The 12,367-nt window shown below is 35.1% G+C and overlaps 2 protein-coding genes across 2 annotated transcripts; both read left to right on the top strand.

Annotated features, from left to right (window-relative positions):
• The first annotated feature begins 258 nt into the window (after positions 1–258).
• Positions 259–5,705, top strand: LOC114164482 (AP-4 complex subunit mu-like). Its single transcript, XM_028049176.2, has 14 exons — positions 259–464; positions 635–729; positions 1,230–1,433; positions 1,990–2,106; positions 2,208–2,336; positions 2,462–2,573; positions 2,913–3,007; positions 3,104–3,208; positions 3,289–3,383; positions 4,403–4,490; positions 4,613–4,673; positions 4,768–4,841; positions 5,132–5,259; positions 5,361–5,705. Exons 1-13 carry the CDS (start codon positions 407–409, stop codon positions 5,228–5,230), a joined length of 1,332 nt encoding a protein of 443 aa, XP_027904977.1. The 5' UTR covers positions 259–406; the 3' UTR covers positions 5,231–5,259; positions 5,361–5,705.
• Positions 5,706–8,225: 2,520 nt separating this feature from the next.
• LOC114164261 (HXXXD-type acyl-transferase family protein) lies at positions 8,226–11,028 on the top strand. Its single transcript, XM_028048863.2, has 2 exons — positions 8,226–8,856; positions 9,768–11,028. Exons 1-2 carry the CDS (start codon positions 8,446–8,448, stop codon positions 10,662–10,664), a joined length of 1,308 nt encoding a protein of 435 aa, XP_027904664.1. The 5' UTR covers positions 8,226–8,445; the 3' UTR covers positions 10,665–11,028.
• Positions 11,029–12,367: the final 1,339 nt, after the last annotated feature.

Genomic DNA, 12,367 nt, shown 5'->3' with positions numbered 1-12,367 from the left:
TATAAGCAAATCTACTATTAAAATTTTGAAATTAAAGATAAAATATTCATCTAAAAACTGAAATGAATAAAATAAACTAAAATCTTTATCTTTATAATGGATAAAATAAATCTAACTAAAATATCCTTGTCAAAGATTATAGTATTTCGATAAACACAACTGTAAGGTTACGTTAAATAAATATATAATAATAATAACGTTTATTTAATAGAAAAAAAGTGAAAATAATAAAACGACACGAGTCAAATGATGCTGCCACCTTCTGGGCCTGGCTCGTGCGTGGCAAAACGGCAATGTCGTTTGTTGGTAAGCGTGGACAAAGTAAAGAAGGAGGACATGAGTTGAGTTGAAGACAGAGAAAACTGAAGAAGAAGAAGAAGAAGAAGAAGAAGGAGAAGAGGCAAAGATGATATTGCAGTTTTTCGTGCTTTCTCAGAGAGGCGACAACATCGTCTACCGCGACTGTGAGTGCTTTATTTTCTCTTTCTCCCTTCCGTTTCCATGATAATCCATTTTCATTAAAACAATTTCCAATTAAATTTTTCTATCCGACGGGGAGTGATTGCCAACAAAATTCACCCACCCTGCACCTTATAGCTAGGGTTTCACTAATTAATGAATTAAATGAATGCAGATCGTGGTGAAGCTCAAAAAGGAAGCGCCGAGACATTCTTCCGAAAAGTCAAGTTCTGGAAAGAGGATGTCGAGGGAGATGCTCCGCCTGTTTTTGTAGGTATTTCATTCATTATGTCATTTATCATCTTTTTCTTTTCACATTTCTCGAGAATTTATTCCAAACATTTCCAAATATATATTTCTGGGACTGCATGTTCCCTCAGGGTATGGTAGTTGTTGTGCTTTGTGTCATTTATTGATTATTGATTAACGATGAAAAAAAATCAGGAAAATTTGCACTTTGCTTGTTTTAGTTTTTAAATGATATTCACTATTCCCCGTTTAGATTTTAAAAATCCCTTATGGGTGTGTTGCCACTTCTTTAGTAAATGCATAAGGGAGATGGGAAATGAGTGTCTTTGTTTAAAACTGAAGGTTAGAGAGTGTGTTAAAAAGAGCGTATTACCTATCACTTGCCTCGCTTAAAACTAAAGGGGTCAACGCAAAAGTCATCTAAAAAGACCTAAATGTGAGAGCAATTTGTCCTAGTTTTCTTACTTTTCTTTGATTTTTAGCCGATCGTTTTGATTTATGTACCTTTCTGTTTTTCGCAGAATATAGATGGTGTGAACTACTTCCACGTGAAGGTTGCTGGATTGCTATTTGTTGCTACAACCAGAGTCAATGTCTCCCCTTCTCTTGTTTTGGAACTTTTGCAAAGAATTGCGCGTGTCATCAAAGATTATCTCGGTGTTCTTAACGAAGACTCCTTTCGAAAGAACTTTGTGCTCGTTTATGAATTGCTAGATGAAGTGATTGTAAGTATTTACTTACTATTCTTGCTTCAACTGATGGTTTCTTAGGGAAAATACCTGTATATGCATGTTGGATGTGAAAGCATGTTTGCCCAAACTTCATTGGTAAAACGTTTGTCCTAGCACCTTTGATTTCTTTTCGTCATTTACACTTTAGTGATTATTCCTATCAGTTTTTATTGACTGTTGTCTACAACTATTCACATGCCAAGTCTCCCATGAACAAGTTTCCAATTTTCAACTCTCGATGTGCTAAAGCTGACAGGTTGATCAGATATGAAAGCACACTTTTGTAAAATTACCTTTTAGTCTAAGTGTCACATTTTGGGAGGCAGGAAAACTATTTAATTTGTACAGAATCTACAGATGCTTGATAGTTTTAATCCAACCATGATGTATGGATTTTTTATTTTTTTACGAGAAAAGTGAAACTTAATTGTTTACTTCATTAATATTTCTACGGCTTCTCCAAACCATTTTAAACCTTAATAACTGTTGCATGGTTTTAACTGCTGCATTTTCTGTTTGATTTATTAATACTGAAGTTTATTTGTGCCAGGATTTTGGTTATGTGCAAACAACATCCACTGAGGTTTTGAAGTCTTATGTTTTCAATGAGCCAATAGTGATTGATGCTGCACGGATGCCTCCCCTTGGTCCTGCTTCCATTTTTATGGTATGTAGCTAACTAATTGGAAATCCATTCATTTTCTTGCTGCTGGCATATTACTGGATTTCATGCATGATTTTGTTGACTTGTTACTCCTATATTTGCAGCAAGGGACCAAACGAATGCCAGGTACGGCTATTACAAAGTCTGTGGTTGCTAATGAACCTGGTGGTAGGAAGAGGGATGAGATATTTGTTGATGTAATTGAGAAAATAAGTGTTACATTCAATTCTAGTGTGAGTATGCTGGTCATCCTTTTTATGGTTTTTCCATGCTTTCTGTTGTGATGTCTTCCTTCCCTTTTACATACATTTACTGCTATAAAATTGAGGCATTTTGATGAGTTTGTTGTTGGAAGCAGGGATTTATACTTACTAGTGAGATAGATGGAACCATACAAATGAAGAGTTATCTTTCTGGTAACCCAGAGATTCGACTTGCTCTCAACGAGGATCTGAGTATAGGGACAAGTGGTAGGTCAATCAACATTATATTTTGTTCCCCTTGAAAGTTAAAACACTGAGAAAAAGTGTGTTACGTTTCTTTGTCATGTTATTTTCTTGGTAACATGTCCGGCATATTTCTTGATCGTATTCCCTGTATTAATATTTAGATTATTATGTTGAAATAATTATATATTTAGTGTTAATGGGGGATATTTTTTGTTGAGTTTATATATTTGTTGGTCTAATCATTGATGGATGGATAATTTTCTTGAAGAGATTTTTGTTGGCTAGTTGATTTTTTCTATCGTATTTGCTATTGGTATATCTTTTCATTCTCTCTTAATCCCGTTCTATCATCTTTAACAGATTATAGAGGTTCGGGTGCTGTGATTTTAGATGATTGTAACTTCCATGAGTCTGTACACCTTGATAGTTTTGAAATTGATAGAACTTTGTCATTGGTAAGTACATAGTACAGTAACTTAAATATATAGATAACGCAATAACATGTTATGCTTTTGAGTTCCTTGACGAATTACTATTCCATTGTTTGGTAGGTACCTCCAGATGGTGAGTTTCCAGTCATGAATTATCGTATGACTCAACCTTTTAAACCACCATTTCGTATTACTGCATTGATTGAAGAAACAGGATCCCTGAAGGTGGTTTAGATCCCCCTTCTTCTAACTTTCCTAGTCTACACGTTGTTTAGCATGTACTGATGGTCTTCATATTTTTATAGGCTGAAGTGACAATTAAAGTGCGAGCTGAGTTCAACTCAAATATCAATGCTAGCACTGTTCTTGTACAGATGCCTCTGCCATCTTTGACAGCTCGGTATATACATTTTCTTCACGATTATTGCGCATTTAATTTCAGTCATAGTTGACAGTAATGATTTAGTGCTCTTCTCCATAATCAGCTAGTTAGCTGAGTAACAGGCTAATTGGGCTGTTTAATAGGTTGGGATGTTTGATAGATTGTCAAGATTTAACTCACTATAGGCCATATATTGGGTTTGTCAAATGAGATAACCTTCAAACCACATAAAAAAAAAAGAAAAATTCGTCATGCTTTTAAAATCAAAAGATTTAGCGAATAACATTTATGTTAGCAGAATTGGTGCAATCTTAGCCTTTGAATAAGCAGCAGAATCTGTTTCATTTTTCTATCTGCACTGCATCAAGCCCAAAAGATAGACATTAGTAATTCACCACGTAGCCAGAAAATCACTGGCTGATGACAGGTTTCGTTGTCACGCCTGGTTGCTTGCTTGTAAATTTTTGTTGCTACCAGTAGAATGGATGGACATTCAACTGCAGGAGATTTTGAAATATAGAAAATATACGTGAAAACCAAATATGGCAAATGATATCAATACGAACAACAGCCAATTTTACCACACTCACTTGTAATAGCAAGCCGTTCCTTTTTCAGTGCTAGTATTCCCACATAAGCATTCAAGATCAGAGCTCAATGCCCAATATTGGGTGTCTAATCTTAAATCAGAACTCAAAGCATTCAACGTACAAAATGAAAAGAGGAAAACAAAAATGGCTACTGGGCGATGCACCACTGGTAGTCACAGACTCAGGGGTGAGTGGCTGGTGGATAAGAAAAAGAAATGAGATAAGTACGGAAACTATTCATGTATATGCTGGAGCCTGGTTTATTCTTGATGCGATGGGATGGTTGGAATCTGATATACTGAATATGCTACCTTTTGTTTGTCTCTGTGTTTGTGATGTAATTTATTGCACATACACGCTGAGATGCTCCATTCATTACATGATTTAAGTACTATCCCGGTTACTTAATCTTACATCTTTTTAGTAAAATTATTTTCAATTTTTCAGTGTTAATTTTGAGTTAGAACCTGGAGCAGTTGGACACACCACTGATTTCAAGGAAACAAATAAAAGACTGGAATGGGGCCTGAAAAAGGTAACATATACTGTTTGTTTTCCACTGATAATCAGTATATCTTTAAATACTTATCTACGGATGTTCGAGGCTAATACCCGTCATTAGAGGAAAACAATTATGTTTGGTCCATCCTCTTGCAGGTTGTTGGTGGATCTGAACACACTTTACGTGCAAAGCTGACGTTTACACAGGAATTACATGGTGCATTGCTTGTTAATAATTATTTTTTAGCTCACTGTTTCAAAAGGCGTTGTTCTTCTCTGTAATGAATTAAATTGTTTTATACTGAGCACAGGAAATATCATGAAAGAAGCAGGACCTGTTAGCATGACTTTCACCATACCTATGTACAATGCTTCAAGGCTTCAGGTAAACTGCTAGGGATTTTCTTGGAACTATGTTTCTTCTATTATATTTATTTAACAAAATGTGTATTGGAATGTTATAGTGCCATAGTTTTACTGCTAATCTATAAATTAATCTTACTATGTCTTTGTTGATTTTCGAAGCTGGTGTTACTGGGCTAAATCGGATAGTGTTATCATTCCTAATGATTTTATATGTAGATTCAACTTTCCTGCATTATTGCAATTTGATTTTGTATCTGGTTTACATGAACTCCACCTTAAATAGATCCAAAAAGCCATTTCCTGATGCAGGTTAAGTATTTGCAAATAGCGAAGAAATCAAAAGCGAATAATCCTTATCGCTGGGTTAGATATGTAACAGAAGCAAACTCATACGTTGCCCGGTTGTAATTGGAATCTCTGCAAATCCGAAGTCCGAGGTTACTTGCTTTCCAACTCATTGATGTCCATGTATGCTGAATTATTCCAGAAAACTAGGAGTAACATTTTGAGTTAGTTAACGTCGTTGTTTAATTTGCAGTTAAATATGGGGGTATGGCTGCGTAAGACTGTACTGTACATGTCAAAGATGATTTACACGAGATAATGAATGACCAGATGGAACTTGAGTTGATTATTGGATAAATAAAAAATGTACAAGACAAATTACTAGGAAGGCTGTGATAGTAAAACTGTGTAACGTTGAGGGGCAGACTGGTAAAACTCAAACTTTTTAAAGACTTTATGTAATCTCATTAGTGTTATGATGTGGTGAGGCTCCTAAGTCATGGGGTGGTCTAGAGATATTGGTTGGAATGTATATGCGCCATTGAACCTGAGCTGGTTTTGACGAGAATGCGATTCCCTTGGCCCGTCGTTTGTCGTTTGTCTCCGAGCTTTAAGAAACAGTCAAAAAGGAAAAAGTGAGATGAAACCGGAAAGTCGTAGAAAGAGTAAGTGCAGTAGCAATATACTTTTTGTTGGGTCGATGTTCCTTTGTCCAAAAGCATATTGAAAATCACACGATTCAGTTTCGAATGCCTTCGATTAATAGGAGTATATGATCAATATAACAAAATAATACACTTTATAACAACTATCGATATACTGAAAACGTATACAGCCTACAGCCTTATTGCTGAGTTTAGGGTTATATTTTACACCTTCAAAGTCATAATCTTGTTTTTTCATCTCAGTTCTTCAAACATTGGTAAATAATGTGCGAAGGTGTCACACTGTAAACCACGAATGATTATTTAGGTTGGGCATTAGAGGAATTGAGCCAACCTAGATCTTATAAAATGGTGTTCCATGTTTTTCTGTCGCCAATAATGTGTCGCATTGACATGTTTGATTGAGCTAAAAGCTAGAAGGATTGGACTGTTAACAGTTGTTCTGGCAACATTGTTTTGTTTGTGCAGAGCTGTTTGCCGTTAATTTGTAGTGCTTTTTGTTTAGTTTGAGTTGATTTAAATCAAGCAGAAACGTATTCTTGTTAGGTAGAAGAATTCGTCGGCAGAACAGTACAGTGGCCATTTAAGTAGTAACATGATGTTCAATTTAGTTGTTACTATGAATGCATCATTGTTGGCAGTGATGTTACATTCTGCACAATCATTTGATATAATATACATATTCAAACGTAATTTTTTGTTTTTCAAAAGGATTCCTACTCATGTTACCAGTCTTATATACCATAATTAGCATGAACCCCTTTTTTTTTTCGCTTAATTTGGTCTCGATCAGAATTTAAAAGCATATCTGCAACTATAACAAAGCAAGTGAGAAGGGTAGGTGCATCTTTTGATTGATATTTTTTATGGAATTCTTAGTCTCTAAGCATACTTTTGTATATATGCCATAGAACAGCTAAATATTTTAGAATACAAATAGAATTTTTTATGCTAAAGTTTAGCATTTCTATAACATTCAATGGTGCGATAAGTTTAGTATTCTTAAGATTAAAATTGCAATTATTATATATAAAGTTATATTCCATAGAAGAAAATATGAAGATAAAAAAAATCACGTCTTTTCGCTACTATTATATACGAAGACATTAAGGAGTGCGTTACACCTCACTTTGACTTCCTTAATAGGACCTAGCCGCAACATGTATATTATATTAACCCTCCAGATTGCAGTTACTGTACGAATTACGAGATCACATTTTAAACCTTAATATTATGTTAGTTACAGGAATAATATCCTTTCGATCAGAAAAAATATTTCTTGCTCTACTTTTTTCACTTGTAAAGATTTTCCAGAATATATTTTATCATTTCAGCATAAATTTTTAAAACAAAATATAAATATATCTTAAAATCTTTTACATCAGAGAGTTTCATTTAATAAAGACATTTATTTTAGGATGCTACAAAATCTTATCGTAGTAGGTTAATATTTAGAGCTTGTTATTGACCAAATTAACCCCAGATAAAAGTTTTTTAAGTATATCATATATGACCAATAAAAAGGCTCCTTAAGAATGTAATGAACTTGTTAAAGATGTGATACGTTTTAGTTTTTGCGGCTGAGTAACCAAATTTTAACCAGATAATGGGAATCTACACGTGATCGAATGATAGCCATTTTGAATTATTTATGTTTCCAGAGATTATCCACTAAATTAGAGAATATCAGCCATAAAATACGATTTACCTTCTCTATTAATGTATCTGTCCAAATACAGGTAACTGTTGCTCTCGTTAATTCTTTTCCCACTATCGATCTTTATTTTATTTTGTTTTTACCGATCATTTTTATATACTCACTGTTTACTTTAGTTGTCCATTTTTATATTTCTGATATCAACTTTTTAGTAAAAGCATGTAAATATGACGTGTTAAATTTATGTGTATAAATTCAATGGATTGTTGCTCTCTCTTTGACCTTTCTGGTAAGAATAAGAAAAGTTGAAAAGTACTGAGGCATGGACCCTTTCAATTTATAGTACAAATAAATCATAACCTGACAAATTTATGAATAGTGGCGTCTGATAATTCGTTTTTGAAAAGAAAAGAAGAGAGAAAAATTGTAGACTAATGAAGTCCATATACATCTGATATTTTAAACAAGTACAGCAGCAAAATCACCACCATTTACTCTTACAGACACGTGCTACTCACTTTTATATTTTCTGGTTAGATTAGATTAGATTAGATTAGAACTCTGGTTTAATTTAACTCTTCTTTCATCAAACTCAAATACTCATAAAATAACTTCATTCTTATCGATTACGTCAAGCTTTTGATAAAGGAATGGGTTAGTGGGTTGACGATTAATTAAAGTGAAATAGTGCACCCCTCTTATCGGCACAACCTGCTGCGCTCTGTTGACTTAGATAGCATCATTTTCCCCTTTTTTTCTTTTCTCGTAATTTGAAAGGAAATCAAAGTGAGTATTAATTACCACAAACAGATGGTGCTCAAGAAGTGAACCCTGAAACCATAATCCAAACCACAAATTTGAGCATGACCCGTTTTTGTTCCTTGGACACACATTCATAATAATAATAATACACCCTCTGTTTCCACTCACCTTTTTATTCAATCATCTTCTCTTTTCTCTTTCCTTCACTCTCTTCAGTTTTCCCCATACCTTATGCATCATAACTAATCATTATTATGGAAGCCCCTGATTGTATCTATCGTGGCCAAGTAGTGAGCATTCTCCCAAGTGCTCCTACCCCAAAACATTCTCTCTACTTGTCCAATCTCGACGACCAAAACTTCTTAAGGTTCTCCATCAAATACTTGTACCTCTTCAAAAACTCCTTCAACTTGGACTTGTTGAAGTCTTCTCTCGCCAGAGTTCTAGTGGATTATTACCCCTTGGCCGGTCGCTTGAGAACCGTCGATGATCACAAGCTTGAGGTCGATTGCAATGGACAAGGTGCTCTCTTTGCCGAGGCTTTCACTCACACCACTCTTCATCAACTTCTCGAATCTTCCAAGACTCCAAACAAGTCTTGGAAGAAGTTCTTGTACAAGGTCGAAGCTCACTCTTTCGTCGATGTTCCTCCTCTCGTAGTCCAGGTTTCATTAACTCTTTCTTCCTTCAATTTTTTTTTAATTCTTCAATCCCTGCTTAATCTTCTGATCCTCTGTTCATGAAAAGGTTAATAGTGACACAGAATATGTAACTTGTGCATTTAGTGTCCACTGTTTACGTTTAGGTTCAAAGAACTTTGCTTTGACGTGAAGACGTGTGCTAGAAATATCTGTCTCTCTCTCTATATATATATAATATGAATTTATTGTGTCAAGGTTCTACACTTTTGTTTCTGTTAAATGAACGTCTTTCATCACTATGTGCTATCATCCACTTTTCTTCCTTTTCTAATTTGTCTCTTTCACATGGATGAAATCCATTTTCATAAAATATTCACATTTTCTTTACAAAATATAAACTGCCCAGTGAAGCACACAGATATATGAAAGTTGGTATCAGTTTGAAGTGTTTTTTGTTCTTGATTCGTTCATGAACTAGTAGGTTCGTCACTGCTTTTATAAGTCATCAAATATCAGATTAAAACTATCAATCACCAACTCTAAACAATGTTTTAAGTGTTATTATTTTCATAACTCTAAAGTTCTTCTCTTCCACACAAAAAACAGAGTTTTTCCCGTAAGTAGTGTTATTTTCCTTACAACGATTTCTTAATAATAAAATAAGTAATTTTTATTTAAAATTCAATAATTAAAAATGAGGCAAATTTTTTTTATAAAAATATTCATGGACCTGGTATATTGAATGATTTTTATTTTTTTTACATTCGCTCAGAATTTCTTCCATTAATCCATCACAGAAACTGTTATGTTTCTCTATCAAATGTATCCACAATTTTCTCCAATATTATAAATCACAGCACAGCCATAGTTTATGTGCAGAATCGGAAAAAATATAAATATATAAAAAAAAAATTGAATGTGAATGTTATTTGCAGGTAACGAAACTGGGTTGCGGAGGAATGATCCTGTGCACGGCGATCAACCACTGCGTGTGCGACGGCATAGGCACGTCCCAGTTCCTACACGCTTGGGCACAGCTGACGAAAACGCCAGAAGCGGAATTGACGATCGTGCCCTTCCACTGGCGCCACGTGCTGAAACCCAGACACCCCGCGCAGGTAAAGTTCCGTCACGGTGGCTACACCGCATCAAACCCAACCCCTCAAGTGGACCTCCTAAAGTTGATACAGTCACAGCCCCTGGTACCCACGTCCTTCACCCTCACCCCCTCCCACGTCCTTGGCCTCAAGAAACAGTGCGTCCCTTCCCTGAAGTGCACCTCCTTCGAAACCGTTGCGGCTCACACCTGGCGCTCTTGGATTCGCTCAGTGGGCCAATCCCTACCGTCCAAACTCCTTGTGAAGCTACTTTTCTCGGTCAACGTCAGAACAACAGTTGACCTTCCGCAGGGGTATTACGGGAACGGATTCTTGCTAGCGTGCGCCGAGAGCAGCGTGGAGGACTTAGTGGACGGTAACCTGCGCCACGGGGTGAGGCTTGTGCAGGAAGCCAAGGCGAGGTTGAAGGAGGAGGAGTACGTAAGGTCAATGGTTGACCTGTTGGAGGACAAAACTGTAAAAACGGATCTTTCGACGAGTTTGGTTATTTCGCAGTGGGCGAGACTGGGGTTGGAAGAGGTGGATTTTGGGGAAGGGAAACCTTTGCATATGGGTCCTTTGACTAGTGATATTTACTGTTTGTTCTTACCCGTCGCCGGTGACGCTAATGCCGTGCGAGTGCTGCTGTCTGTCCCCGAGACCATGGTGGAACGTTTTCAGTATCACATGATGAGACAAAGCTGGGAAGAAGAAGAAGAAAACGGATTCTTCTGAAATCTTGGTTCCCTTCCCCATGCATGCGTACTCCAGTTTCGGTGTGTTCAACGTTGTTATATCGATCTTTGTTTCGGTTTTTTTTTTTTTTTTGGGGGCAGTAATTAATAAGAAGCTAGTTTTTTTTTTTTACCTGGTGGCTTGGAGGAGAAGTTGATTAGTGATGGTGAAAGACAGGTTGATGTGCATCGTATCCTCCTCATTTTCTACAATGTTGTTGGTCCACAGAGTCCGTGATTTCTGACTCTGATTTGTGATGGACGCGTCGGTATTACTGTCCCACAAATTATGTCTCAACACTTTCTTTCTTCCATCAAATCTGTGACATCAAGTTACCATCATAATAAATATATTATTTAAATAATATGCCTCCTATGCCGAAAGTTGCCAAATTTCACGCTACTTAAAGTTCATTTTTTTTAATTGGTTTATCGTAAAAACTTTGTATATGATATTTAATTTGAGAAAAAAAAAGGGAAGTATGTTGATGAATGATTTAATTAAAAACTGTTTATCTAGAATAAAATGTTTCACTTTCCCATAATGTCATGTCAAGATGATGGAACCTTAGGATGGTTCAGTCATGAGATTGCCATAAATCACGAGAAGCTAAGAGGTCCATCCATATATATATATGATTTCAGTTCCAAAATCTAATTAAACCCACCATTCACGTCTTAAACCAAAAAGGGAAAATTTACTGTTCTAATCCCTTACCGTGTGCTAATCTTATTTACTTTATTCTGTGTTTAAATGAGTGAAAAGTTGAAGTGGTTATGGTAATCCATGATTGCTTATGTAATTTTACTTTTAATCTTTACAACAGTGAAAGCAAATAATGTTGGGGAGAATTAAAAAAGGAATGAATGAATATTGGGGAAGTCAAAAAAATGTATTGGGGGAGGTCCAATGGTTGAGGAATTGATAAGATAAGATTATGGTTATAATTATAAAAGTATAATAATAAAAGTAAGAGTATGCAGAAGAGTGAAGGCACATCATATATTGATTGATGATATCTTTTTCGTTTAAATTTGGTAGATATAGATGCACACATAAAAAAATAGAAGATGCTTTTCTGATCTTGCACCTGTTGCTCTTCCAATCTTTTTCACAAAAAGTGACAAGCATTATCCAATCAAAACCTCGTTAACGGTACCTAAAAAGTGCCAATTCACCGACGCAACCTCCACTTTCTAATACCAAAACTTTAATCCAAGTTTATTCATATTGCTCCTGTATATTTTAACAATATTTGTATACGTATAGCATTATTGAGACATTCAATTATTAATTAGCCAGTGTATATTGTATTTAAAAGATGGTTCAATCAGGTCTTTTTCAGTAAAAAATTATTAATGACATCGAACACTACTAATATTTAAAATGACTTACAAAATTAAGTATTGATATTTATATTAAAATTTAGTGAATCAAGTCATTAATAAAGTTAACAATATTAATAATTTTTGTTTGAAATGAATCAAATTGAGATATTTTTTTTAAAAATTGAGACTTGATTGACACCTTTTAAAAACTGATACTAAATTGACATATGAGTACCGCCAAATTAATTAAACCTGTAAAATAAACCTTGAGTGTACATTATTTAATAGTCATAAAAGTGTCATCATTTCATATAATTGTTCTGACTAAGATAATAATGAGATTCCATCTTTAAATATTTGATAATTTAAGTAAAA

This window comes from Vigna unguiculata, chromosome 9 (assembly GCF_037176805.1).
Source record: "Vigna unguiculata cultivar grain cowpea cultivar isolate G323 ecotype 2 chromosome 9, ASM3717680v1, whole genome shotgun sequence".
In the NCBI taxonomy this organism is placed as follows: domain Eukaryota; kingdom Viridiplantae; phylum Streptophyta; class Magnoliopsida; order Fabales; family Fabaceae; genus Vigna; species Vigna unguiculata.
This window is presented reverse-complemented; position numbering and strand designations above follow the sequence as displayed.

What these genes read in the sequence shown, in the direction of transcription:
- LOC114164482 (XM_028049176.2), top strand. Translation starts at nt 407, where the DNA reads ATGATATTGCAGTTTTTCGTGCTTTCTCAGAGAGGCGACAACATCGTC. An exon ending in CAACATCGTCTACCGCGACT is followed by an intron (nt 465 to 634) that starts GTGAGTGCTTTA and finishes AAATGAATGCAG; the next exon opens with ATCGTGGTGAAGCTCAAAAA. An exon ending in ACAATGCTTCAAGGCTTCAG is followed by an intron (nt 4,842 to 5,131) that starts GTAAACTGCTAG and finishes TTCCTGATGCAG; the next exon opens with GTTAAGTATTTGCAAATAGC.
- LOC114164261 (XM_028048863.2), top strand. Translation starts at nt 8,446, where the DNA reads ATGGAAGCCCCTGATTGTATCTATCGTGGCCAAGTAGTGAGCATTCTC. An exon ending in TTCCTCCTCTCGTAGTCCAG is followed by an intron (nt 8,857 to 9,767) that starts GTTTCATTAACT and finishes TGTTATTTGCAG; the next exon opens with GTAACGAAACTGGGTTGCGG.